Below are 27,210 nucleotides of genomic sequence, written 5' to 3' on the forward strand. Positions count from 1 at the left end.
TCTCTCTCTCTCTCTCTCTCTTTCTCTCTCTCTCTCTCTCTCACACACACACACACACACACACACACACACAAAACACACACACACTCCTGTTCCTAATTATGTGTTCAGTCTTCAGGTCTTAAGAAAGGCAATGCCTCCCAGAATTCTTGCCTGGGTTGGAGACCCCTTAGGGATGGGGGTGATATGGTTAGGACCCATACAAGTCTTGAATTCTAGAAAGACAGAATTTTAGGATTAGGGTGTTTGCTCAAGGCTGGAATATTGGGGAAGCTCTTTAATGTAAGGATGGAAAAATTCCCCTCCCACTGGTATTGGTTAAGGAAGGAAGTGTGTGGTTTGTCTGGGGCCCGGACTAATAAAAACCAAAACAAAACAAAGTGGTGTATGCCTATTATCCCCAGGAGCCTGAGATAGATGATCATGAGTTCAAAGCCATCCTGGATCACACAAGGAGGGCGCACAACAAGACCTTGTTTCAAAATAAAACAAAGCCAAACCAACAAGATTGTCGAGGTGTTGATAGTTCACATCAACCTGACACACGCTAAAGTCATCTGAGAGGAGAGAACCTCCGCTGAGAAAGTGCCTCTGTAACGTGGAGCTGTAGACAAGCCTGTAGGGCATTTCCTTAATGAGTGATTGATGGGGTGGGGGCAGCCATTGTGTGTTATCTCTAGGCTGGTGATCCTGGGTTCTGTTAGAGAGCAGGCTGATTGGAGAGCAAGCCAGTAAGCAGCACCCATCAATGGCCTTTGCATCAGCCCCTGCCCCCAGGTTCCTGCCCTGTCTGCGACCCATTCTGACTTTCTCCAATGATGGACTACAAAGTGCAGGTGTAAGCTGAACAGACCCTTTCCTCCCCAGCTTGTTTTTGGTCATGGTGTTTCATCACAGCAATAGTAACCATAGCTAGGACAGTCCCCATACAAATCAAACACCTTATACCTTGCATGAATGTGAGATACACTTCTCATGGGGGGGGGGCAGGGAAGGAGAGAGAAAGAAGAGAGAGGGGGTGGGGAGAGAGAGGGAAAGAGAGAGTCAGTCCTGAAGTGAAGAATATAAAAGCTGGTTTCAAAGTCCTAAATCTCCATGGTCTGTCATAGGCAAATGTAAAACTCAATTGTTCATTCTGATACTTAGCAAAATAAATAATGCCCACTGCACATGAGCTTAAGAAGTCAGGACCCAGGCACACCATATGGTTCAGGCCTCTAATTCCATGAGATGGCAAGTTCAAGGCCTACCTGGTCAGCGCAGGTCAATTCATGTAACTTATCAAAACTATGTCTCAAAATAAGTAATGGATTTGTTTTGTTCTGTTTTGTTTAGAGGATTGGATATGTAGTTTAATGGCCCTAATTCCAATATCCAGAACCACACCCAAATGAGAAAACAATTTTTGAAAATATAAAGGAAATTACAAACCAAATTAGGAAATGAATCTCATGAGATTTATAAGTTTATAGACCTATAAATGGGAGCATTAGCCCTGAAAGTCCTTGAGATAACAGGAAAACCCAAGAAAAGGAGTATAAAGTGTCCCCACTGCCTAAGGCTATATATAGCTACGTGACAGAGCATCTTCTCAGAGCCTTGGTGGGATCTCCAGTCCTGGGAGAATGTGGCAGCCATAGTCAGAATGTAGAGGAGAACATAAATAAGTTGGAAAAGATACAAATGCTCAAGGAAATTCAGTATTTACACTTAAAAACTTCAATGATTGGATGTTTTCCCGTTAAGACAGTAGACATATGTTAGACGAGCACATCATGTGTTTGTCCAGTACCAAATGGTATGCAAGTATGTATGTATGCATGCATGCATGTATGTGTTTGTGTGTGTGTAATAACAATTAATGAAAGAAGAGGCCATGGATTTTAAGGAGAGTCAGGAGGGATATGTGGGAGGATTTAGAGGGAGGAAGGGAAGGGGGAAATGTTGAAGTTGTATTATAATCTCAAATCATTTTTAAGGTATAAAATGACATAAAAATGAAATAATCCACAGAAAAGGAAAAGAAAGAAAGTAATAATTTCATTTATGGTTCTGTGTCAGAAATCCTAAACAAGAGCTGGGGAGACAACTTCAGTGAGTAAGAGAAGCACTGCCTTTGCAAAGGACCCAGGTTCGATTCCCAGCATCGACATGGCAGCTCACAACCATCTGAGGATCCAATGCACTCTTCTGGCTTCCCTGGGTATCATACAGACATGGTACACAGAAATACATGCTCACAGACATATTCATACACATAGAATAAAATAAAATTAAAATAAATCTTAAATAAAACATTAGCAAACAGAACCTCAGCAACTTACAGCACAAACAGATCGCAAGAGAAGAATTGAAAACTCACAACAAAAGTTAAACAGTCCTTGGAATTCAGCTTCCAAAGATAAACAAATACTCCTGCAACATGAATAAAACAAAGGCTGGCGTTCAGCTCCCAGACCATCAGCAACATACGTGCTAGAAATCCTCAGGCTCCGAACCAGAGGAATGCCCCCTTTCATCCCTCCCTCTGTCCCTCCCTCCCTTCCCACCTCCCACTCTCCATGTGTCCTGCATAGCCTAGGCTGGAACTGAGAACCCTCTTGCCATGGCCTTTTGAGGGTTTGAATTTCAGGCCTGTGTCACCAAACACAGGCTTTCAGCTTTTTAAATTGAGACTGCTTTAGATTGGAGGGGGCTAGAGTGTTAAGTGTGCTTGTTTCATAATTCCGAGGAGTAGAGTTCAGGTGCACATGTGCATACTGCACACACACACATACACACACACACACACACACACACACACACCATGAATTTTAAAAGGAGTATTTTGTCAGTAAGTAACACACTGCATAACTGTTGTTTTATGTGTTTAGGACTAGAAAACCTTTACCCAAATGAGGAGTCTGTTTCTCTCAAGTAAGAAGCTTGTATACAGCTGGCTGCTTTGGCTCAGTCTTGGTTGCTTCAAGGCTGGCAAAGCTTGTGTGTTTTTACTGTTTTGGCTGATACTTCAGGACTGCACCAGCTTATCCCTTTGTCAGTACAGTATAAGATTGCCTGTCTCCCCACATCCTTTTGAGCATTCCTTCCTGCCCTCCCAAGGAGACTCACTATGTAGCCCAGGCTAGCCTGGAACTCATTTTCCTTCTCTCTGTCACCTGGGATGGCAGACCTGCGACACCAGGCCCAGTTTCCACTGGTATTTTTCTTTTTATCATCATTATTAATTTGTTCATTTTATTGATTTAAGAAGGCTATTTCAATGTCTCAATATGCATTTTTGTAATGAACGAGGCTGGACAAAACATTATTAAATTGACTTTTGATTGGCATATAGAGAAAAGGGGTTTCTCAGGACACTTGTATACACTGTATCATTGTATTGAGGTTCTGTGCCATCCACCCTCAGTTCTCTTTCGTCCCTCCTCTTCCTCCTGCTAGTTCCCTTCCCCCTCCTCTCTTGCTTTCAAGCTCCTGCATTCCTTAGTCTCTCTCCCTTAGTCTCCCCGCCCTCTTCCTTTCCTCTCCCCTTTGCACTCACAGGTCCTACACATGCAGCTGAGGGGTGAGGAGCTTAAATCTAGGTTCTACACATGAGAAAGAAAATGTGTTATTTTTTTCTTTCTGAATCTGGTTTATTTTGCTTCACCTAATGATTTCCAGTCGCATCCATTTTCCCGCAAACGTGAGGCTGCATGGAATTCCTAGTGTATGCACTCCGCATGCGCTCTTCTTCCATCCCTCTGTTGATGGGCATCTCATCTCTTTCCATGTCCCGGCTACTGGGAGGGGTACAGCCCAAAACACGAGTGTTCAAGGAACTCTGTAGAGCCTTCGGATGCCCTGAACAGAACGCTTATATTAACCATTTTTAGTGTCTTTGTGAACAGTTCATTGCAGTGTTGCCTAGCATTCTGGTGTGTGTGTGTGTGTGTGTGTGTGTGTGTGTGTGCTTGCATGCGTGAGTGGGCATAAGTTTTTCATGCCCCTAGGTGTGAGACGAAGTTCCAAATTCCACAGTGACAGGTGACTTGTGACAAACATGGGGCTAACTGTGGGGCAGCTTCGCTTTCCATTCCAAAATCAAGATAACTGGAATTTTAAAATAATTGAATGCATGCGGACAGACTTCCTGTTCACCCCCAGCTGTGATGATCCCAAACTGCGGAGGAAAACGCTCAACCGTGGGGGAGACAGGAAGCTGCAGGAGCTGTTACAGGGCCCATGGAGGGGAAAGGGCACTTTGCATGATGGTCTCCCTCCCTCACCACCCTGGATTCCACTCTGCCTGGAGTTCTGAGAGATAACAGCAAGTTCACGCACAGGATGTCTCCTGGAACATGCTATTTTGCTGAGACCTCAAAGGTGTCAGTTCGACGAGATGGATGACTTCTTTTCGGCTGTTTCTTTCCTAAGTCAGCTCCAGGAAACCACTCTCAGAGGCAGAGGGCCTGCTGAGGACCACAAGGCTGGAGAAGCTAAGCCTGCTACTCACGGATAGATCCGTTGCTGTTTTCATACCAGTGACTGGTTAGGGTTAGGCATTACTCTAACTATTCTGCGTGACTCATCAAAATGTCCTCAGACTTTGATGTAGTAGAGAGCATTAAATCTTTATTTAACAATTGAAGAAATTAAGGCTTAGAGTGATTAAATGACTCAAGGTCACACAGCTAATAGAATGACAGCTAGGGCTTCAGCCAGCCAGACACTCCAGAGTCTCTGCTAGAACCACTACACTGGATCTTTTTATTGCTTTTTATTGAAGACACACTAGACTTGTCCTAGTTACTTTTTTTTTTTTTAAAAAAAGATTTATTTATTTATTATGTATACAACACTCTGCCTCGATGTATGCCTGCAAGCCAGAGGAGGGTGCCAGATCTCAGTACAGATGGTTGTGAGCCACCATGTGGTTGCTGGGAATTGAACTCAGGACCTCTGGAAGAGCAGTCAGTGCTCTTAACCTCTGAGCCATCTCTCCACCCCCTCCAGTTACGTTTTTATTGCTGTGATGAGCCATCATGACCAAGGCAACATATAGAAGAAAGATTGGGACTCACAGTTTCAGAGGGTTGGAGTTCATGATCATCATGGCAGGGAGCATGGCAGCAGTCGGGCAGGCATGGTGCTGCAGCAGGAGCTGAGAGCTTACACCTTGATCCACAAGCATACGATGGAAAGAGCAAACTGGTAACTGTGAGCTTAAAACCTCAAAGCCTGCTTCTAGTGATACACCTCCAACCTCCCAATCTTCCCAAACAGTTCCACCAACCGCGGACCAAGCAGTCAAACATATGAGCCTATGGAGACCATTCTTAGTCAAGCCACCAGAAGAATCAGATTCCAATAGTTAGACAAAGAGCTTTCAAACTTAAAATATTTTTTTTAACTTTACAGCTCAGGGCATTCCACAAGGTAAGTATAACAGAAAGACATGTTTTAAAAGACTTTGCTTTGTATATTTTATTCATTTTTGCTTTGATTTTCTTCTTTTCATTTTTAGTTTTCTTTTTTGGGGAAGTTGATGATTTGAGCCATTTGCAATTATTTTGACAGCATGCATGCTAGATAAGAGTGAGTTAGGGTGATAGTCCTCTCTTTTTTCTTTATATCTCTTCCTCTTACTTTTATTAAATATTTTTAGTAGTTTCATATATTAATTACAAGCATTTGGATCACATCCAGACCTCACCAGCATCTCTTCCTCTGGACTTTATGCTTCCTCTTCTTCTTCCTTTTTCTTCTTTGTTACCCACTGCTGGCATGTGCATGGGTGTACAGCTGTCCACCGGAGAACTGCACGGGTGTACAGCCATCCATTGGAGCAGAGCAGGGGAGCAGAGCAATCCACTGGAGCACTACATGGGTGTACAGCTATCTGCTGGAGCACTGCACGGGTGTACAGATGTCCACCAGAGCACTGCCTGGATATACAGTCATCCACTGGATCACTGCATGGATGTACAGCCATCCATTGGAGCACTGAATGGGTGTACAGATGTCCACCGGAGCACTGTGTGGGTGTACAGCCATCCACCAGAGCACTGTACAGGTGTACAGACGTCCACTGGAGCACTGCATGGATGTACAGCCATCCATTGGAGCACTGCACGGGTGTACAGATGTCCATTGGAGCACTGAATGGGTGTACAGACGTCCACCAGAGCACTGCGTGGGTGTACAGTCATCCACTGGAGCACTGCACGGGTGTATAGATGTCCACTGGAGCACTGCATGGCTGTACAGCCATCCACTGGAACACTGCATAGGTGTACAACCGTCCACTGGAGCACTGTGTGGGTGTACAGCCATCCACAGGAGCACTGCACAGGTGTACAGATGTCCACTGGAGCACTGCATGGGTGTATAGCTATCCATTGGAGCACTGCATTGATGTACAGCCATCCACTGGAGCACTGAATGGGTGTACAGATGTCCACTGGAGCACTGCACAGGTGTACAGCCATCCACCAGAACACTGCCCAGGTGTACAGTTGTCCACCAGAGCATTGACGACAGCCGTCCACTGGAGCATGGACAACCTACCATGAGTCACAGAGTTGAACATTGCTTTCACAGCCAAAACCTCCTCAGTTGGAGTGGGGCCCTATTAGCCCCTCCCCTGTTTATGATAGAGTACTCACTGACTTGATGTGGTACAGATCTGTACAGGCAGCCACAGCTGCTGTGCACTGGTCCCTGCATGTCTAGAAGACATTGCTTCACCCCAGTTCTCTCTGACTTAGTGGCTCTTATAATCTTTTTATCCCCATTTCTATGTTTTCCAAACCTTTCAGAAGGAGGAGGGGGTGATAGAGATGTTGAGAGTCCCTCGCTCTTCAAAAAATTCAAGCCGCACATCAAGATCTGCACTTTGAAAAAAACCTTAAAAGAAACTATCCTTCTAGCTCACACTTCTGTTATGAAAATGTTCTGGTTTGTATGTGTTGAATGTTCATAAAGTGCCCTGCTTGGGGTGGGAAAGAACTGATGGGCGGTTGGTTTTCAGCAAGATTATTTCTGGTTATGAGGCATTCATTTCTCCCTCTGTAGATTTTGCTTGAAGATGGTACAAGTCAGTATGCTGGAAGTTGAGGAAAACCTTCATTCCCTCATTCATTCATTCATTCATCCATTCATTCCACAGATAGCAACTACTCTATACTTAGCATTGTGCTAAATCTGGAATGAGATGGCAGACCCAACCCACACTCTCAGCTGTCCTAGGGCCAGTGAAGGGTGGGGCTTGTTCAACACAGTATGGTTGAGTTGACCCCCTGTGCTAACACAGGCCATGGGCAGGCAGCCTGCTTTCTTATAGAATCCAGGCCCACCAGCTCAGAGATGGTACCACCCACAGTGGGTTAGGCCCTCCCCCATGGATCACCAATTGAGAAAATGCTTTACAATTTGGATCTTATGTAGGTATTTTTTTTTAAAAAAATTTATTTATTTATTTATTTATTTATTTATTTATTTATTTATTATGTATACAATATTCTGTCTGCGTGTATGCCTACAGGCCAGAAGAGGGCACCAGACCTCATTACAGATGGTTGTGAGCCACCATGTGGTTGCTGGGAATTGAACTCAAGACCTTTGGAAGAGCAGTCAATACTCTTAACCTCTGAGCCATCTCTCCAGCCCCTTACATAGGCATTTATCACTTGAGGCTCCCTCCTCTATGATGAGTTTGTGTCAAGTTGCTATAAAACCATCTAGAACAGGAACCAAATGGAAAAGTCTGGAGATGTTTGAAAGTACAGCCCTTTCGGGGGATAGTAGGACTTGACCCAGCTTCAGAACTAGCCAAGTGTTAGCTTAAAAGTGTTTGTTTATTTATTTATGGTGTGTATATTTTGTGGGGTGCCACCAGCCTTTCTAACCAACTTGGCCAGTTGGTTTGTGTGAGTCCTTCCCAGTCCAGTAAGAACACAGCCTACAACTTTGGCCTCTTGAGCAAGATGCATGCGTTTGAATAAGCTGGCCGAACCAGTTGTGCCCCAGGGTCTCCTCACCTGAGTGAGAACAGCTGCTGGGAAGCCAGTCACATTCCAGACAGGTGACCTGTCCTGGTTACAGAGACTCTCTCCTTTTCTGGAGGTAGCAAGAGCTATTTTTTTCCCCAGCTGCCGCCTCCTTCCTGACCTTCTCATCCTCCCCATCCATCTATCTGAGCTTCACTGCTTCCTTAGGTACCAAGAGGGGAGTTTGTCTGGAGACCCTCTGGGAGCTGATGTCAGATGCTCCGAGGATGTTAAGTTAGGTTTGCAGTGGGCTGGAAAAGGGGAGATTAAAGGAATAAAACATTCTGTGCCCACTTTTGGGGAGTGCTGGCCAGCTGGGATTCAGTTCTGTCATCTAAGGTGACCAAGGGGTTGGCTGATAAATGCTAACAATTTTCTGTAACACATGGGCTTTTAATCTTCCCTACAGCCTGGGGGAAATGTTAGGCATGATGGCTGGAGCGGTTCTAACTGTGCCACTGGGGGCCCAAATGCAGTTTTAGAGTCCATGGACAGTAAGCCTAGCAGTGGGGAAGAATGCCTACGTAAACAGGACCCGTGTCAGGGCGTGTTTTTCGGAGGGTGGATCATGGACCTAGGCAATGAGAACGCTTTTTATTCAGTTGAAACAAAGAAAGTGATGTTGTTGGAGGATGCAGCAGTCAGGAATCCAGGAAAAAGCAGACACTGCAGGGTCTCCCTGGGGCCTATCAGGAACCCGAGCCTGTGGGCGCAATGAGAAAAAGGAAGAAGGAGGGGAAGAAGAAGAAGAAGAAGAGGAAAGGAGGAGGAGGAGGAGGAGGAGGAGGAGGAGGAGGAGGAGGAGGAGGAGGAGGAGGAGGAGGAGGAGGAGAGGAGAAGGAGAAGGAGAAGGGAGGAAGAAGAAAGAAGAAGAAGGAGGAGAAGAAGGAGAAGAAGAAGAAGAAGAAGAAGCAGAAGGAGGAGGAGAGGACGAAGAGGAAGAAGAAGAAGGGAGAGAAGAAGGAGAGTAAGACGAAGAAGAACTGAATGGACAGAAGGACTACTGCCTCCTGCTCCTCCTCCTTCCTCCTCCTCCTCCTCTTCCTCCTTCTCCTGCTCCTCCTCCTTCTTCCTCCACCTCCTCTTCTTCCTCTTCTTCTTTTCTGTTTTGTTTGTTTGAATAATTTCTAAAAATGTTTTTATGGTCTATTTAACTTTATTTTATATGCATTGATGTGAAGGTGTCAGATCACCTGCAACTGGATCTTCATACAGTTGTGAGCTGCCATGTGGGTGCTGGGAATTGAACCCTGGTCCTCTGGAAGAGCAGTCAATGCTCTTAACCACTGAGCCATCTCTCCAGCCCCTGAATAATTTTTTAAAAAGACTTCGAAGCAAGGTTTTGCTTTTATAGGTCTGGGTGATTGGGTTGTGTAACCCAGGTTGGCCTCAAATTTGTGATTCCAGCTTCCCCAGAGCTAGAATTACAGGTATGAACCACCATACCTGACTTCATTTTTTTCTTCTTCTTCCTTCTCTCCCAAGTCCGTCTTTTTCTGCTTCTCCCGTCCTTGACAAGTCAAGTTCCAGGCTCCAGCAGTATTTGACTGGCAACTTGTGACCACAAATACAAATTCCTATGAAAATGTAACAGAATTGGCCTGTTGTGGGTACCTGGCCACACTCAGCAATGGGAGGCAGATGGAGCAAGCCAGAGCACCCGGCTTCAGGGAGGCATGCACTTTGTGGTGGAAGTTATTTGTCTGGAGATTGTGGACTGTGCAGACTCCACCCTCCTGGCATGCAGGTCTTCCGTGATCCTTGAGGAGTGAGTTCCTACGGCATGTAATTGCTTTGCCTTTCACGCTGGGAAGTTGCTAGTTGGCGGTTCTGCTCTTCCGGAGGTTTGCTTTATCGTCTTGCTCCATGTCATTGATGAGGACAGCACTCGCTCCACGAAACTGTTGTTACAGCTGTGCTATGCACACACTGAGCAGTCCGAGGAGGGCACTGATAAGAGGCTGTTTGTACTCAGGTTTAAACAAGAAGCTTGCAGAGCAATTGCCAATATTTGAGTTAGCTTGCAGAACAACAGGCTAATCTGTGGCTGTTTTTGGTCCTTGACTTTGTGGCAACTCCTCGGCTGTTGCTCCATAGCTCTCTACCCTTCACTCCTTACCTCTTATCAACAATGCTTGCTGGTCCCTGATAGGGACTGAACTTCCTCCTCCTTCTCCTCCTCCTCCTCCTCCTCCTCCTCCTCCTCCTCCTCCTCCTCCTCCTCCTCCTCCTCTTCCTTCTTCTTCTTCCTCCTCTTCTTTTTTTAAAAGGACAACTTCTATTTTTATTTATGTGTATGTGTGTGTCTCTGTACATATGTGCTGGACTCCATGAATGTCAGAGGCGTCAGCTCCCTGGAGCTATAGTTAAAGGTTATTGTGCACACCTTGAATATGGGTGCTGGAAACCAAACTAGGTGATGGTTTTAAGTGCTGAGCTACCTCCCTAGTCCAAGATGCCACCCTTTTCGCAGGAGGCTTTTTTTTCTTCAGTTTTGCCCTGGTATGTGTCCGTGCTATTTCCTGCAGTTGGGATTCCTTCTATTTTCTCCCACATTTCTACCCTTATTCTTAAAGTTCAACCTCAGTTCCCGTGCCCCACGGTACCATGACATCCTTCACTTCCGTATCTGGGAGCTCTTTCACTAGCCGCTCACTCAATGGTTACTTACTGTGCAGCATTGCTGGATACATTAGCTTGCCAGAGCTAACTCTTTACACACCAGTCAGCTAGGAATCTGATCTATCATCTAAGATGACCAGTGGGCCTGTAGATTAGTGGCCTAAAACTCAACTGTTCCTTCATAATACTGGGGAATCGAAGTCCAAGATGTGGGTGTCAGCAAGTTTGCCATCTCATGAGGCCTCTTCCTTGGCTTTCTTGTCCTGCACATGCCCCTGCTTGTACTGCCGATTGCTTCATCTTAGAGGAACACTGGTCAGATTGGATAAGGGTCCGCCCCAGGATCTTGTTTTAACTTTAATCATGACTTCAAGGGCCTGGCCTCTAAATACAAGCTCATTCTCAGCTCTGAGGAGTCAGGATTTCAACATGTGATTTGGTGTGTGTGTGTGTGTGTGAGAGAGAGAGAGAGAGAGAGAGAGAGAGAGAGAGAGAGAGACAGAGACAGAGAGAGAGACAGAGAGAGAGGCAGAGAGACAGAGAGACACACAGAGACACACAGAGAGAGACGGAGAGAGAATTCAGTCCATAAACCCAACCCAACTGAGTACAAGGCTGAGCAAGGTTTATATGATGATCTTCGGCCTTTGTTGTTCAACTACCTTTTGAGAAGACAGGTATTAATCATTTACACGGTCTAAGCATTTCTTACCTTTATGGGATAGTCTAAGATGTAGAATACAGGACATGCAGGAAGAGTTCACTGGGGATGTGGGATCTGAAGAGAGGAACATTGGAACATTCCAGCTTGGGAGTGAGCTGGTTCAAAATTCTAGGCAGAGAAGCCCTGGGAGCTTGAGATTTCACATCTTTAAGAAACTAAGGTCAAAGGTCCAAGGATCCCAGGGCCTCAGATCCTCGCATCCTCCTCCTGAGCTTCCTATGCCCTCCTACCTTTTGACTGTTCCGAGGATTCCTTTGGGAGGGAGGGTGGCATGCATAGTTCCGTTTTCTTTGTGTTCATCTAGGGAACTTGAACTCTTTCGCACTTTTTCTTCACCATATGCCGTATAGGCTGGGCATAGAGCAGGTGTTCAGGAGTAAATGTGCATAAGGAGGAAAGAGATTAACTGAGCAACTCTTGTTTAAATTCAAAGCTGAACTACCTTAGGTGTTTGAACTACCTTGAGGAAGGCTGTGCACGGTGAGGACTCTGTACTATGGTGCCACCTAGTGGCTTCCTTTTTATTGCAACAACACGGGGGAGCAGAGTGGCTCCGGTTCCCAAGACCGGAAAATGGGACACCACTTTGTTTCATCGTCATAAACTGAGTTGTTCAAACGTCCATTCTTCCATCTATTGTCCATTTCCCCACTTCTACTGATGTCCGTCTGGACCTCACTTCACTTCCATGAGCGGAACACGTGGCATGTCTTCCCACTTCCCTTGGGGATCCCTGACTGCCCACTTTGGGAACTTTGTTTTCCCCAGATCATAAGTCATGCTGTGATAACAGTATCTATATTTTCTCAATTTGGTTGTTCTCTCTGTGGGCTTGGCATGTCTGAAATCAGGACTTCTTAAAAATTTTCTACTCATAACCCCAAGAAATTTTTGCATGACCCTTGGTATATAAGTATATAAAGTATGCATATATGCCAAACATTTACTGACAAGTCATAAAGAAATTTATTTTAAAATGCTTCTGAGGTATGCATTTAATTTTAGTATATATTAAAGACAAAATCAAAACTGCATGCTTATGCGATGGGCATGCTTGCTTAGTTTTACCTAACCTCAGCTAACATTTGATCCCGGGAAGGATATAAAACACCTTCAGAGTTTTTCAGAGCACGTCCCTATTTTATTTTTATTAATCACGAATACTGAGGATTCCACTAAACATGCATTTGGAGTTTAAAAAAAATCAGAATCTTGTTTAGGGCCACTTCAAAATTTCTGGCAATTCTGTCATAATTTCAAGTCAAAATGTATGCAATAATTTTTAAAAAATGAAACTCAAGTCAGAAACTCAAACAGCAATTTAAATAAAACTAAACTAAGATATACAATTTGACAATACTACATCCTGAGGAAGGGTGGTAGGAGAATATTAAAAGTAATTTCTCCAAATTAAGTCATTTTGTTTCTTGTCTGCCACGTGGTGATGAGGGCAAGGGAAAGGTGCTTTTCCCCCTTGTCCCTGCCACCTGTGGTGGATGACAGAGATGACCCTACCCTTTATCGGCTATAGCACTCGGGAAAGTGGTCCCTGCTCCTTGCCTGGGCAGCACAGCAGAGCTGTCCCTATTGACAGGGGTGCGGTGAACAGGCCCTGAGAATGCGAACATGGGCGATCTGGTCCCACGTCTGGGCAGGGGAGAGCTGCGTCCCCTTGTCCCTCGCTGCTTGTGGCAGGTGAGAGAGCTGACTCTGAGGAGGTCATAAGAGCGGGAGAGCTGTTCCTGGTTCCTGCCCCTCACCAACTGCAGCACTCTGCAGAGTGGCCCCTGCACCTCGCCTGGGCGACACAGCAGAGCTGGCCCCGATGGTGTAGGTGTGGGAGAGTCGACCCTGAAGATATGAAAGCAGAAATGACCCCACGACTTGCTCATTGCTGTCCGGGGTAAACTAGCCCGGAGCAATGCTGGAGAGAGCTCACCCTGGCGGTGAGGAGAGGGAGAGCTGGGGGGCTGCGCAACCTTGCAACCACCCAGGTCCAGAAATAGAGTTATGAGTTGGTCCACCCCAACATACGCCCCATCTGTGATCCGCTGGAGCGTGTCCGTTGCTAGACATAACCACACAGTCTACGCAGCCGTGTAGGAAGCAACCCTTTCGCACTGTGCTCAGATTAGCTGCGCCTGCTCCCTTCTGTCTCTTTCGTAGTAGCACAGAGTGCAAAGGCCGGTGGCTCTGTCTTAGTCACTATTCCACACCAAATACAAAGGTAGACCGCAGACGGGGTTGAGAACTGCATGTGAGAAGGTAAAAATGGTCAGGCTTGTAGAACAAATTGAGGAGAAAGAACAAACCGACAAATAAATAAAGGGAGAAAAAAAAAGACAGAGAGCTACAGTATCAAACTTTAGGGTTATTGTTTCATAAAAACATAAAGATGGGAGTTTTCAGTCTTTGACAGTTGGTTCTTGTCCAGCCTTCACAAAGATGTGCCATAAATCAAAAGGAAGGAAAGACATAGAAAAAGTGGGCAAGATACAAAAATCTCACCACATAACCAACGCTGATATTAACACTCTAGAGGAGTTTCACACCCCGATGTGATCTAGAGTGGCCTCAGACTCCGGATACTTTTGCCCCAGTCTCTTGAAAATGCATTGATTACAGGCGTGAACCTCCACGCTCCACGTCTGCCTTACTCTCTCACTCCCTCCAGCATCTTTAAAAACCATTTAAATTTTATGTGTATGTATAATTGTTTTGCATGTGTATGTATATACACCACATGCATACTCCTTATGATCCTTTAAAATTATTTTATGTGCATGGGTGTTTGCCCACATTTGTTTGTGCATTCTGTACATGCCTGGTGCCCACAGGGACCAGAGGGTACCAGATTCCAGGAACTGGAGTTACAAACAGTTGTGAGCAATTATGTGGGTGTTAGAAATTGAACTTGAATCTTCTGGAAGAGCAGTCAGTGCTCTTAACCGGAGCCATCTTTCCAGTCCAACTTAGTGGTCCTTTCCAAGGCCAAGTAAAAGAACAAAATACAAATGTTTAACATTGTGTGTGTGTGTGTGTGTGTGCATGTGTGAATCCCATGGTAGATGCAGACATGTGGAAGTCAGAGGACAGCCTGGGAGAGTCAATCCTCCCCTTCTACTACATGGGATTTTTGAAGATTGTCTTCAGGTTATCAGGCTTGACGGCAAACACCTTTACCCACTGAGCTAGCTCACTAGTCAAAGTTTAAGCAGACACAAATGGAGAATTTTTACAAGTCATAAAGGTGGATGTGCAGATGAGTTTTTAAACCTCTCATTGACATAGACTTCAACTATTGACAACAAAAAACCAAACCAGTTTAAGTATCTCCCAAATTAATGCCCATGAAAACCCATCCAAATAAATAAAGGTAAAATGTTTTTCCATGTCATTTATTATTATTATTATTTTTTTTTTTGAGACAGGGTTTCTCTGTGTAACTCTGGCTGTCCTGGAACTCACTCTGTAAACCAGGCTGGCTTTGAACTCGGAGACCAACCTGCCTCTGCCTCCTGAGTGCTGGGATTAAAGGCATGTGCCACCAGTAAACAGCTTATTTTTCTTTTTTTTTTTTTCAGTAAATACTCAAGACGTTTAAAGGAAAAGACAAAGGAAAGGAAATGCTGGCAAAGGCTATGAATAGACGACACGCAGAAGGGAAGCCCAAAGGGGCTCGTGTACAGATGGAGAAATGCTCACATTCTCTAGCGGAGAAAGTGGAAACGAAAGCAAAAAAATATGCTCCTGCTTCTTCCAGCCCATTGACAGAATCAGGAAACTGGCTAAGTAGATGAACGTATTTGTAAAGCCCTTGTTTAAAGCTAAATAAATGCCTTATGGGTCTTTATGAATCTACAGGTCTGCAGACCAGCGAGGTGCTGAATCTGGAACACAGAACACACACGTGGTACAGCACACGCTAGGGCAGTGCTTGTGGCCGCAATCTAACAACACTTGGTGCCATTAAGTGACTGCCTTCCACTAAGTTCGTACAGACACTGTTGCCATCGGAAAGCAGAGGCCACCTTCAGGCAGACTGACGTAAAAGGCACACTCTGCACTTAGTCACACAGTCACAGCCTCCCAGGTGCCTGAGTAGGCTACAGAGCACAGCTTTGGCTGCCTGTGGGTTATGCGGGAGGTGGAAGCAGGAACTTACCGTAGGAACGTGTGAAGGGAAAGCAGAGACTCTGTTTTAGCCTTAGTGATCCCTTGACTGTATTTCTTTGTGAAGGACACACAAACATGTTCTAATGCCATATTCCCTGGACTCCCCAATGCACAATCTTGTGCTCATCAATATCTTTTTAGGGAAATTTACATATAGGTCTATAAAATGAACATCAGACAATAATGGCCATGACTATATTACTAGTGGTATTGGTGATCTGGAGGCAGCCTTTTTATACAATGTTTGAGAAAGGGCATAACGCGTGTTATTTGAAATAACCTCCAATTTGAAATTCCAAGCAGTCAGTCATCAGAAGCAAAGGGCACAAGCACGATGAAGGTAGATCCTAAAAGCCATGTGGTGGTGGTTCACACCTTTAACCCCAGCACCCAGGAGACAGAGGCAAGCTGATCTCTGTGGGTTCGAAGCCAGTCTGTTCTACAGAGTTTCAGGACAGCCAGGGCTACATAGAGAAATCGTGTCTTGAAACACAACAAAACAAATCCAACCAACAAACAAAAAAAGATAGTCCCTAGAAAAGAACGCTGAGTGAACAAAAGAATATAAGACGATTTATAACGTTCAAGAACATATTAAGTTAAAAAAACACACTGAAAATGTTATTGATTAAAACATACATAGCTGCTTACAAGGGCACTTATTGATCAACCTTTGGGGGATTGAGTTTGAGGGTTAGGAAAAGGGCTAGCGATAAAAAAGAAAGAAAACCACATTTCCCTAACAAGACTGATTATCCCAGCTCTTCGTAGTCGCAGTGCACACAAGTCTCCTTTTTTCTAGGTGTGTGGACTCCACTCAGTCTCTTAGAGGCACTGCCCCTAGATTTTCTTGGCTCCACCCCCTTCAGAATATATTTGCAAATTTCTCTGCAGATCACTGCCCACGAACCGAACTGCGGGGCTCCGCCCCCTTCGAACGTCTGCCTTGCTTCAGCGGCCGGGGGCGTGGCGGTTGCCTGGCGACCGAAGACGCGCCGAGCGCCGGGTTTGGCGCCCGGCTGGCGATCAAAAAAAGCGTGTCGCCCTTTTAGACACTGGGGGCAGTACACAGCCCCTTTTCTCCAGGCTCCAGCCCGGTTTTCTGATCTCCACGGCAGCCTTTGCGGCCGCCTTCAAAGAGCGTCAGGATGACGGAGGTCAGGAGTCAGCGCCCCTCTGTTGCTTCTTCGCTTCGACCTCTCCCTGTCATGTCTCTCTTACTGAAACTCATCCTTTGTTACATTCACTAATTCTGATCCCCCTCACCAGCACCCTCTCTGTCTGCACCCTTGCGCTTCTCTCCCTTGGCTCTGTCCCACTCCTCGATCCTTCACGAATTCCCAGACCGTGACTTGCACCCTACAGTCTGAACTGAGGGTGTTAGCGTAGAGAGGCTATTGAAAATGTCTCATTGGCATCCGTATTGCCACCCTGCTGACTAACGCGTCCACCTGTCACACCCTGATTCCCCAGCTTCATACACTTCCATCAAGGTCCTTCAGTCCATCACCGCTGCCCTGTGTTCTCATTGACCCCGTGTTAACGTCTCGCAGCCTTCATCTCTCACCCACATTATAGGACACTTCATCTCCAGCCTCACTGATGAGGGTTCATTTCTGCACCCTTCAGTAACCTGTCTGTCCATTACTCCTCTCATTTATAACTTCAATGGCCCTACATCCTTGCCATCACTCGACGTTCAGAGTCCTCATCTTTCCTGGTCTTAAATTCCCCTTCGATCTATCAGGACCCACCCCCACCTTACCTATTACGCAATTTCCAGCCAGAATCAGCTGCATAATTTGTGAGGCCCAGAGTAAAGTGGAAAGCTTTCTGTTAAGATTATTAAGAATTTTAAGACATGACAGCAGAGAATTTAGCCAAAATAGGAGTCTTCTGGATCCCGTGTGACTGAATGGACCCACACCCGTGAAGGCAGCCCTGGTCCCAGCATCTCCTAGCCACTTCGTGCCCTGCCCTATTTCTTCTGTCTTCTCTGTGCCTCTGCATCCACCCTCCCTTCCATCTCCTCCATGCCTGGTCTTCCTTTGTAACCTTCTTGTAGTTAACGGCTCCCTATGACTCCTTGTTTTCCACACTGGCCCCACTCCCAGGTGCCATTACTCTCCTCTCAGGACACCCATGAACCTGTGGCTACATCACTCCTCCCACCACCTAGTCTCTTTCCTGTCTCCTCGCTTCCCATCCTCTCCTCTAGCTAGCTCTCATTGATACCCTCTGTTGTTTGCTTTGAGGGTTTCCTCCTCCACTCGTGGTCTCTGTCATATTTCATTGATCTTTATTCTCCATGAATGCTCTCTCCTCCTTACAAGGACTGTGCCTCAGACCCCAGGGCACTGCCTGATACACGGCAGATACTCTGTAGGTGAATGACGGAACGTCACAGTTCCTCCGATCTGGTCTCTTCATGTCGGTATCCTTCTTAAGTACACCCCATCACGCTTGGCCACAGTGTAGAAGATACCAACTGCCCATAGGTCAGAGCTAAGAGATTATTTTTCCTTTGTCTTGGGTAGAATACTTTTTGAGATGGCAACATGAAAATACATCTCTTTTGTTCATAAAAGTCTCTTTAGAATGTTTCTTTGATATTTCCCCATTCTTGTACTAACTGCGGGCATACAGGGGAGAACCTGGGTGCAAACGAATCGTTAGGGCTGCTGGTCAAATGCTGACATTCACACGACTTTTAAGGTTAGAGCACAGACGCTGTTGTGATGAACTGGTGTTGATGACTCGGGTTTTGCGTCAGTGAGACGGAGCCACAGTAGCACCACATTTGCTAAATATGGCTTTTCCTCCTCCGAGCTTTTGCTGAGTCGTGTTCTGTGCAATAATCTGCTTTTAGTAAAGAAACCTCTGTTGGGTTTAAAACAGTACTAAAGCTGTTAAGCCAAGTGTTGTAGGCGCCACATTTAAATCTCTAAACACGGTGTTTGTCTTTCATGTCACATGTAGGGATTTAATTAACTGTACACATTTTTCCTTTCTTTTTTAAACTATGACTATAAATAAACCTTCCCCATACTGCGCAAACTATGCTCATTGAGAGAAGAGGCAAACCAGGCTACTTAGAATCTTCAAGGTGGATTAGAATATTATTATTATTGAGATGAAAGATTACCTCATTTGGTGTCTTTGATGAGCAGTGGGCAGTGGACGTTACGCCCTTTTTGTGTGGACTGTCAGAGCATAGTGTGAAAAGCTAAATAAAGCTTGCAGGCTGAATCTACCCTTAGAAGTTTGGGGTGTGTGGTAAAATGTTATTTTAAGGTGTGTTACATTTGTTTATGCTCTGGAACATTTGTTTAACGGTGCAAAGATGTGTTTGAATAAATAAAATTCACCTGCGGTCAGGAGGCTGCAGTCTCAGTGCTGGAAGTCAAAAACTAGCTGACAGGAAGTTGTAGGGAGGAGCCAGGTGGAGAAGGGTTTTTAAGGAGGGGCAATGAGAACTTGGGAATCTCTGAGGAGGTGAGCTAGGTGAGCTGCTTGCTATTCAGTCTCTCTGGGGAGCAGAATTTTACCTCAACCTTTGAATCTTGAGTTCTTTAGCAGGACAGAGGTTTAGATAAGTTCTCTTATTAATAACTTTGAAAGAGTTGGTGCCTGAAGGAACAAAATTTCCTCAGGCTACAACTGATGCAGCTGAACCACCACTGGTAGGGGTGGAGCTGTGGGTTATGCTGACTAGGATAGTCGTAGCTTAAAAGGCAGCAACAATTAAACAAGAGGGCAACAGTAGTGGGTCTTTGCAGCTGCCAGAACACGAATCCATACACCTCAGTGCGTCATTCCACCTCCCAGCCTATCTCTTCTCCTTGCCATCCTTCTCATCTGTGGGCATGTCGGGTACTTGTGTGGCCGTGAGCTCCGCCTCAGGCATTGCCATCTGCTGGGAGTGATCTTTTCCCTAGAGCCCCCGTGAGAAGGCTTTTCTTCCTTCAAGTGGCTCGAGTACCACTTCTTTCATGAAAAATGTTCTTTATTCTCGCTGCTGGGAGTAAGTCTTTTTATGTGTTCTTAAAGAACATAGAATGCATTTGATGACAGGGATTGAATATTTCTGTTACTGCAGGGCAGACTCGACCAGTTACAGTGAAACAGAAATACCCTGCGGGTGGACCATTTGTGCCTTACCTTGGTTGCCTTTATAGGCTTCACCACAGAACTGTCCTATAGAGGGTGCTGAATAAACATTCGTTGAATGAATGAATGAATGAATGAATACACTAACCATACCTTTATCATTATTAGTGCTGCTATGTTGTACTTAATAAGTAGCTGTTCACTTGAGAGAGTAGCCATAGCAAAGTACCCCAAAATAGGTGACTTTAAACAGTAGAAATTTTTGTCTCCCAGGTCTCAGTGCTGGAAGTCTAAAGTCAAGATGTTGGCGAGTCATGCTCCCTTTGAGACCCTGAGTGAAATCTTTCCCTGTCTCTTCCTAGTCTCTGGAAGTAGCTGACAATGTTTAGCTTTCTTTGGATTGTAACCGAGTTAGTGTGAGCTGTCTTTACACTCTCTCTGTCTTTGCTCAAATCTGCTAAGGATGCTTATCTTACTGAAGTTAAGACTTATCTTACTTGGGCATGACCTCATATCAACTAATTATAATGCCATATATGTATGCATACGTTCTATATAATTACATCAGAGGAAGAGGATGAAAACTTCCCAACATATAGTCTCAATGTTTCTGCTGGCTGGTGGTTTTGGCTTTGTGTGCGTGAGGGGCTATTACTCTGGGGTACCGGCAGCCAGTTCTTGACAGTAATGGGGTAACACCCTTGCTCTTGTTCTCAGGAAAAGGGTGAAAAACTCGTGCTGGAGGAAACTGCGTTTGAAGAAATTGAAAGAGACTTTCAGGAGGTTCTCATTGAGCTTTCGGGAGACAAAAGTCTGGAAAAATTCAGGGTTGAATATGAGAAACTTCACACTATCATGAGAAAGTCTTACGACAATGAGAAGCGTCTCATGGCCAAATGCAGAGAGCTGAATGCAGAGATTGTGGTGAACTCCGCCAAGGTAGCCACCGCCCTGAAGCTTTCTCAGGATGACCAGACCACCATCGCGTCTCTCAAGAAGGTCAGTGATGTAGAAGCAGATGAGCTTGACTTTCAAACGCCACCTGTCCATTACACTGACAGCTCTCTGACTGGTAAGACATGAGTTGTTAGGTCAAAATTTACATAATGTAGATATTCATTAAGCCCAGGGAAGAGTATTACTTAGAGAGAAAGTAATTGGCCCTGGTGAGGCTTACCATGCCAAAAACGAATGGAGAACTTTATTTTAACTGATGAGTTTCTGGAAAATAAAGGGTTAGCCAAAAGACTTAGAGATAAAATGCAGCACTGGGGCTCTCAGGATGTTCTGTTGATGAGTATGCATCTGACAGCGTGTGTGTGTGTGTGTGTGTGCGCGTGTGTGTGTGTGTGTGCGAGTGTGTGTGTATGTGTGTGTGCGAGTGTGTGTGTATGTGTGCGAGTGTGTGTGTGTGTGTATGTGTGTGTGCGCGTGTGTGTGTGCGTGTGTGTGCACGTAGGGGCATGTGTGTGCTCATGTGGAGGCCAGAGACTTACAGTTGTTTCTCAGATGTTGCCCACCTTGTTTTGAATGACAGGGCTTCTCACCAGCCTGGTGCTTCCAGATTAGACTAGACTGACTGCTTGGTTTGGCCCCATGGCTCTATCTGCCTCTGCCTTCCTCACACCGGGATTGAACTTTGTGCCGCCAGTAGAATGAGACCGCAATTTAGGTCATTGTGTTTTTTGTGGCAAGCTCTTCACCCAACGAGCTATCACCCTAGCCCTGCTCTGGTTAAAAAAATTTTTTTACATTTCTACTCTTTCTTCTGCTCCAGGAGAGATTGTTTTGTGAGTTCTCAGGGAGTGATTTTCATGTTCATGCTCATTCTTCCCAGTGTCCTTTTCCTTGTTTTTTTTTTTTAATTTATTGTTTGTTTATTTATTTATTTCTCTCCAAACTTTTTTTTAGGAGAACCAAAGATTTGGTCTGTGAAATCTGGAGGAAGTTTGCCTGGTTCCACACTGTGTTTTTCATCCTTAAGTGTATTGAAGATAAAACATTAATGTTCCCTGTTGATCTCAAAGTCATAAGAGGTTGAGATATATTAATTCACAATTAAATCTCTAGCTCTGGGAAATAATTCATGAATGTTTTAGGTAATTCCCTTGATAGCATGCAATCAGATGTCACCCGATTCAAATTAACTTCCAAGACCAGTACAAGACATGACTGACCCATTTTCTTAGAAATTGCTCTCCTTTAGCATGGTTCTTTTCACTACTGCCATTTTCTTCTTGATGGAAAAGTAATATAAGGAAACTCTAATTCATTTTATAATTGGAAAAACACTCCTTATTATAAACTTTAGCGCTGGAGATGAATGTTACAAATGGATGAAAATCTAATTGGCAAAACTGGTTTGGCTAAAACCATAATCATATTCTCATTTAGGTAGCCTTTACTTGTGTTGCCCAGGTGTGCATGTGGTTGCTCCATCAGGACAGAGCCCACAAGGTGACATTTTCCACTGAGTCTAAGGGATGTGCAGTGGTTACACGAGAGGACTCTCTGTGTGCTATAAGAGCAAGCTTAGATTCATTCCCTTCCAACCACTTTATCCCTTGTCAACCTAAAAGCTAAGTATTTTCATCGAAACTTTATAGGCTTTTATTTATATGAAGGGCCCAAATTTTACTTGATTAAAATGTTTCAAGACAGGACAGTGGCAGGACAAACTCAAGGTTATTGCAGACACATGCTTATGCTGTTCCTTTATTTGCACAGTGCTAATTCACCTTTGAGTGTGTGTGTAAATATTTCACATTGTGTTTCACAACAGTAATGAAGTCACAGTTCTGTTCCCTGCTACGGGTTTTATTTTTCCCCATGAGCATGAGCATTCGTTAATAAGAAAATAGGCCAGCCTGAGGCACACAATGAGATTCCTTCTCTTAAAAACAGCCAAGGGCTGAAGTGGAGTGCTTGCCTAATGTGCATTTGACGAGGATCTGGGCTTGGGAATTGCTAAGATTGCTGTACACATCCTAGTGCCAGCAAAGAAAAGTGACCTTGTGGGATGTTCTAAAGCATTTAGGCACTTACCTGAGATATGAGAACAGCACACACACACCCCCCCACACACACACAGTGTGGTTGTGTGTATGTTTGTTATATAAGTGTGTGTGCATATGTGTATGTGTGTATGTATATAAATATTTTCAGGCTGGTCTTGAACTTACTATATAGCCCGGGTCGGCCTCAAACTCTGATCCCTCTGCTTGCCTAAAATATATTTGTTTTATTTGCAAAATTATCAAGAGTTACTTTCAGTGTATTAATTTAAGGATTGCATCTATGATCCTCTCTTATGGAACAGAACCATTTTAAGAATCTGTTAAGCATATAAGCTTTCATTTAAAAATTTTCAAATTTATCAATTTCTTTATCAGAAGAATTTCGGCCTCAGTAGAACCTTGCAGCCACACTCACTCCCGACACCAGGAAAGAAAGACACTCCTTGGACTAGTGTTCTCTTCCGGACTACTCACACCGGACAGTTTAGTTAGTCCAAATTCCTGCATACCGTACAATGCACACTCTTCTTTCCCCATAGTGACTGTCACACCGTAGTCGTAGTGCCGTTCTCTGTGCTGGCTTAGCTCGCATCTGGAGTCGCATCTGTCGTTTCTCACTGAGACTCTCTGGCCCACCAGGAAATTGAAAAGGCCTGGAAGATGGTAGACTCGGCGTACGATAAGGAGCAGAAGGCCAAGGAGACGATTCTCGCCCTGAAAGAGGAGATAGTGAACCTGACCAAACTAGTTGAGCAGGGGTCTGGACTGTCCATGGACCAGGATAGCAAGTAGGTCAAAGCCTTCCTGAGAGTGTGTGACCTTGCCTCTGCAGGGCCCTTTCAGAGTGCAGCGGCCTCGCGCAGGCTGACACCCGTGAGCCTGTGGTTGGACTGCACCTCCTTAAAAGGTTCTCTGTTTTGCAAAATTCCCCTTTGTGGGGTTCCTAAAAACTGTTTTTCTGCCTAGCCCTGGTTTATTTTTGAAGATTTATTTATTTAAGAAACTTTATTTGTAGAGCCGAGAGATGGCTCAATAGTTAAAAGCACGGGCTGCTCTTCCAGAGGACCTGGGTTTCCCAGGACTCACAAAGTAGCTCACAACTGTCTGTAACGCCAGTTCCCTGGGACCTGATAGCTTCATACCAATAAACATAAAATAAAATTAAAGTAAATTATTAAAAATTTTATTTGTATAGGTGCTTTGTCTCCACGGATGTCTGTTCACCACTTGCATGCCTGGTACCCATGGAATCCAGAGAGTGACATCAGATCCCCTGGGAATGGAGTTACATTGTGGTAGTTGTGGGCCACCATGTGGGTGCTGGGACTCAAACCTGGGTCTTCTAGTGGAGCAGCCAGCTCTCATATCCCCTGATCTATCTCTCCAGCCCCTACTTTTTCTTTTAAAGACTCCCTTTGTCTTACCCGAAGATTACATTCTACCTTTCTCGAGAAGAAACCCTACTAGTGAGTAGGGGTTTTAGGTTTACCTTTCTGTTATTTTGGCCTCTTATTCTTTAATTATTGATGTTGCACACACATACACACACACAAGCGTGCATGCACACACACACACAACTTATAAATGCAACCTGCTGAGTTCATTTAGTGTTGCTCATATGTAGATGTGTGTAGCGCCGACCACTTGGCCTTGGTAACCTATCAAGGGGCTTGTCCTTGGGGAGAAGACGATTCTCCCTGTCTCAGCATCCCCCTACCCCCTGTAGCTCTTCTTCTAGGGCTGGGGCCTTGTGAGATTTTCCCCATCCATGTTGGCACGCCTACTGGTGCTGCCATTTTTTCAGATCTTGTTTAGGCAAACATACTGTTGATAATTCCTGGGTGTGACCCTATCTTAAACAGAAAACACTGTTTTGAAGCAAATGCCCCCATCCTTTGGCTCTTAAATTCTATTTGCTCTTTTGCAAGTTTCCTTGGACTTTCAGTACAGAGTTGCACTGTAGATGTGTTGGGGTTTGGACATCCCATGGCCACTTGCTGTCTGCATTTTGACCACTTGTGTCTTTCTGTACTGGTCTCTGTCTGCTACAAAAAAAGTATCTTTGGTGAGGGGCATGAGCTACACTTATCTGCAGTGTAAGGATGTGTGTTTAGAATGCAGTTGTCTCTCTAAAGCTGGTGTTGAATGGAACTTTGGCCTCTCTGCCCCATCCCGACAGCTCTTACCTACCCTCCACGATTAATCCCATCGTCCCCTTTCCTACCTGCTCAGGTTCCAGGCAAGATTGTCTTGCTTTTTACCCTGCCACTCCTTCATCCCTTAATCTTTGTCTTCTTGGTTTGACTTCCTGTGGCTGCTGCTGCTGCCTGGCCTGCACCCCTGTTCTCTGCCTCCTAATTGGCCTCCCTGTCTATACAGCAAGACAGCTCCCTCTGTATTCATCAATGCAACCTGAGGTATGTTTCTGAAGCACACATCACCTGTCCCTGTCCCTGCTTGGCTACCCATACTCAAAGGATAAAGCACAGATTCCTGAACATCTCATTCAGAGCCTTTCAAATATCTGGGGTAGTTTGCTTGTCTAGTCTCATGCTTGGCCATCCCCCAGTCTTGGCTTATGACTCCCACCTTTGCACAAGCATTGCCCCTCCTCCCCCATGCCCACAATGCCTTTTCTCCATTCTCCCCCTGGCAAACTCCTTTCAACCTTAAACCCACGGGGAACAAACTTTGTTACGATCAGAATTTCTGTTCCACCTCCTCTCCACCTCCAGATGCTAGTGACCAGGCAGGCAGAATTGCTGTATTTTCTGTTTCTACAGAATCCAACATGTACTTCCAGTATGGCCCTGGTTACATCATACAAAAAGGATCTAACAGACTTCTGTGCTGATTAGTTTGTTTATTCCCCCTCCCCCCCCTCCACACACACTTGACACAAACTAAATCATCTGGGAACTTCAGTTGAGAAAATGTTTCCATCAGATTTCCAGTAGGCAAGTCTGTGGGGCATTTTCTTGATGAATGGTTGATGTTGGAGGGCCCAGGCCACTGTGGGTGGTACCATCCCTGGGCAGGTGGTCCTGGGTTGTATAAGAAGGCAGCCTGAGCAAGCCATGTTGAACAAGCAAGCAAGCAGCACCCCTCTGCAGTTTCTGTGTCTAGGATCCTGCCTTGAGATCTCACCCTGACTTTTTTTCATGATAGACCTAAGAGGTTTCTGCCCCCAAGTTGCCTTTGGTCATGGTCTTAGCAACAGAAAAGCAAGTTCTGACAAGCTCACCCACTCGAGCTGAAAGCTCCTGAAGGAACAGAACTTTCTTAGCCTTGCCAGAGTCTAGCTAGCACAGCGCAGGGCACACAGTGCCTCACACTGGGAGCAGGTGTGCACTTCCTTGGGCATTCTTTTTTTAAATTGTTTTTATTGAGCTACACATTTTTTTTGCTTCCCTCCCTTCCTCCTCTCTCCCATTCTCCCCTTCTCCCCTCTCCCCTGACCCCCATGCTCCCAGTTTACTCAGGAGATCCTGTCTTTTTTCTCCTTCCTATGTAGATCCATGTTATGTCTCTCTTCGGGTCCTCTTTGTTGTCTAGGTCCTCTGGGGTTGCGGACTGTAGGTTGGTTTTTCTTTACTTTATGTTTAGAAGCCACTTATGAGTGAGTACATATTATATTTGTCATTCTGGATCTGGGTTACCTCTCTCATTATGGCTTTTTCTAGATCCATTCATTTTCCCGCAAATTTCAAGATGTCATTATTTTTTTCTGCTGTGTAGTACTCCATAGTGTAAATTCACCACATCTCCTTTATCCATTCTTTGGTTGAGAGACATTTATGTTGTTTCTAGGTTATGGCTATGACAAACAATGCTATGAATATAGTTGAGCACACGTCCTGTGGTATGATTGAGCATCCTTTGGGTATATACCCAACAGTGGTATTGCTGGGTCTTGAGGTAGATTGTTTCCTAATTTTATGAGAAATTGCCATACTGATTTCCAAAGCAGCTATACAAGTTTGCACTCCCCCCAGCAATGGAGGAGCATTCCCCTTACCCTACATCCTCGCCAGCATAAGCTGTCATCAGTGTTTATGTTTGGTCATTCTGATAGGTGTAAGATGGAATCTTGGAGTTGTTTTTATTTACATTTCTCTAATGACTAAGGATGTTTGACCATTCCCTTAAGTGTCTTTCAGCCACTTAAGATTCGTCTACTGAGAGTTCTCTGTTTAGGTCTGTATTCCATTTTTTATTATTGGATTGTTTGTTCTTTTGGTGTCAGGTTTCTTAAGTTCTTTATATATTTTAGAAATCAGTCCTCTGTCCAATGTGGAGTTGGTGAAGATCTTTTCCCAGTCTGTAGGCTACCATTTTGTCTTGTCGATTGTGTTTTGGTTTACAAAAGCTTCTCAGTTTCAGGAAGTCCCATTTATTAATTGTTGCTTTCCGTGTCTGTGCTACTGGGGTTATGTTTAGGAAGTGATCTCCTGTACCAATGCCTTCAATTGTACTTCCTACTTTCTCTTCTATGAGGTTCAGTGTGGTTGGTTTTATGTTGAAGTCTTTG

The 27,210-nt window shown here is 44.9% G+C and overlaps 1 protein-coding gene across 1 annotated transcript in view; it reads left to right on the top strand.

Moving 5' to 3' along the window:
* Positions 1–14,437: 14,437 nt before the first annotated feature.
* Cfap58 (cilia and flagella associated protein 58) overlaps positions 14,438–27,210 on the top strand; it is a 104,356-nt gene continuing 91,583 nt past the window's right edge. The window contains exons 1-3 of the mRNA XM_042054474.1: positions 14,438–14,545; positions 20,380–20,661; positions 23,319–23,467. Coding sequence (XP_041910408.1) covers positions 14,438–14,545; positions 20,380–20,661; positions 23,319–23,467 — 539 coding nt within the window. The remainder of the gene's footprint in view (positions 14,546–20,379; positions 20,662–23,318; positions 23,468–27,210) is intronic.

The sequence above is a fragment of the Arvicola amphibius genome, chromosome 1 (assembly GCF_903992535.2).
Source record: "Arvicola amphibius chromosome 1, mArvAmp1.2, whole genome shotgun sequence".
Taxonomy (NCBI): Eukaryota; Metazoa; Chordata; class Mammalia; order Rodentia; family Cricetidae; genus Arvicola; species Arvicola amphibius.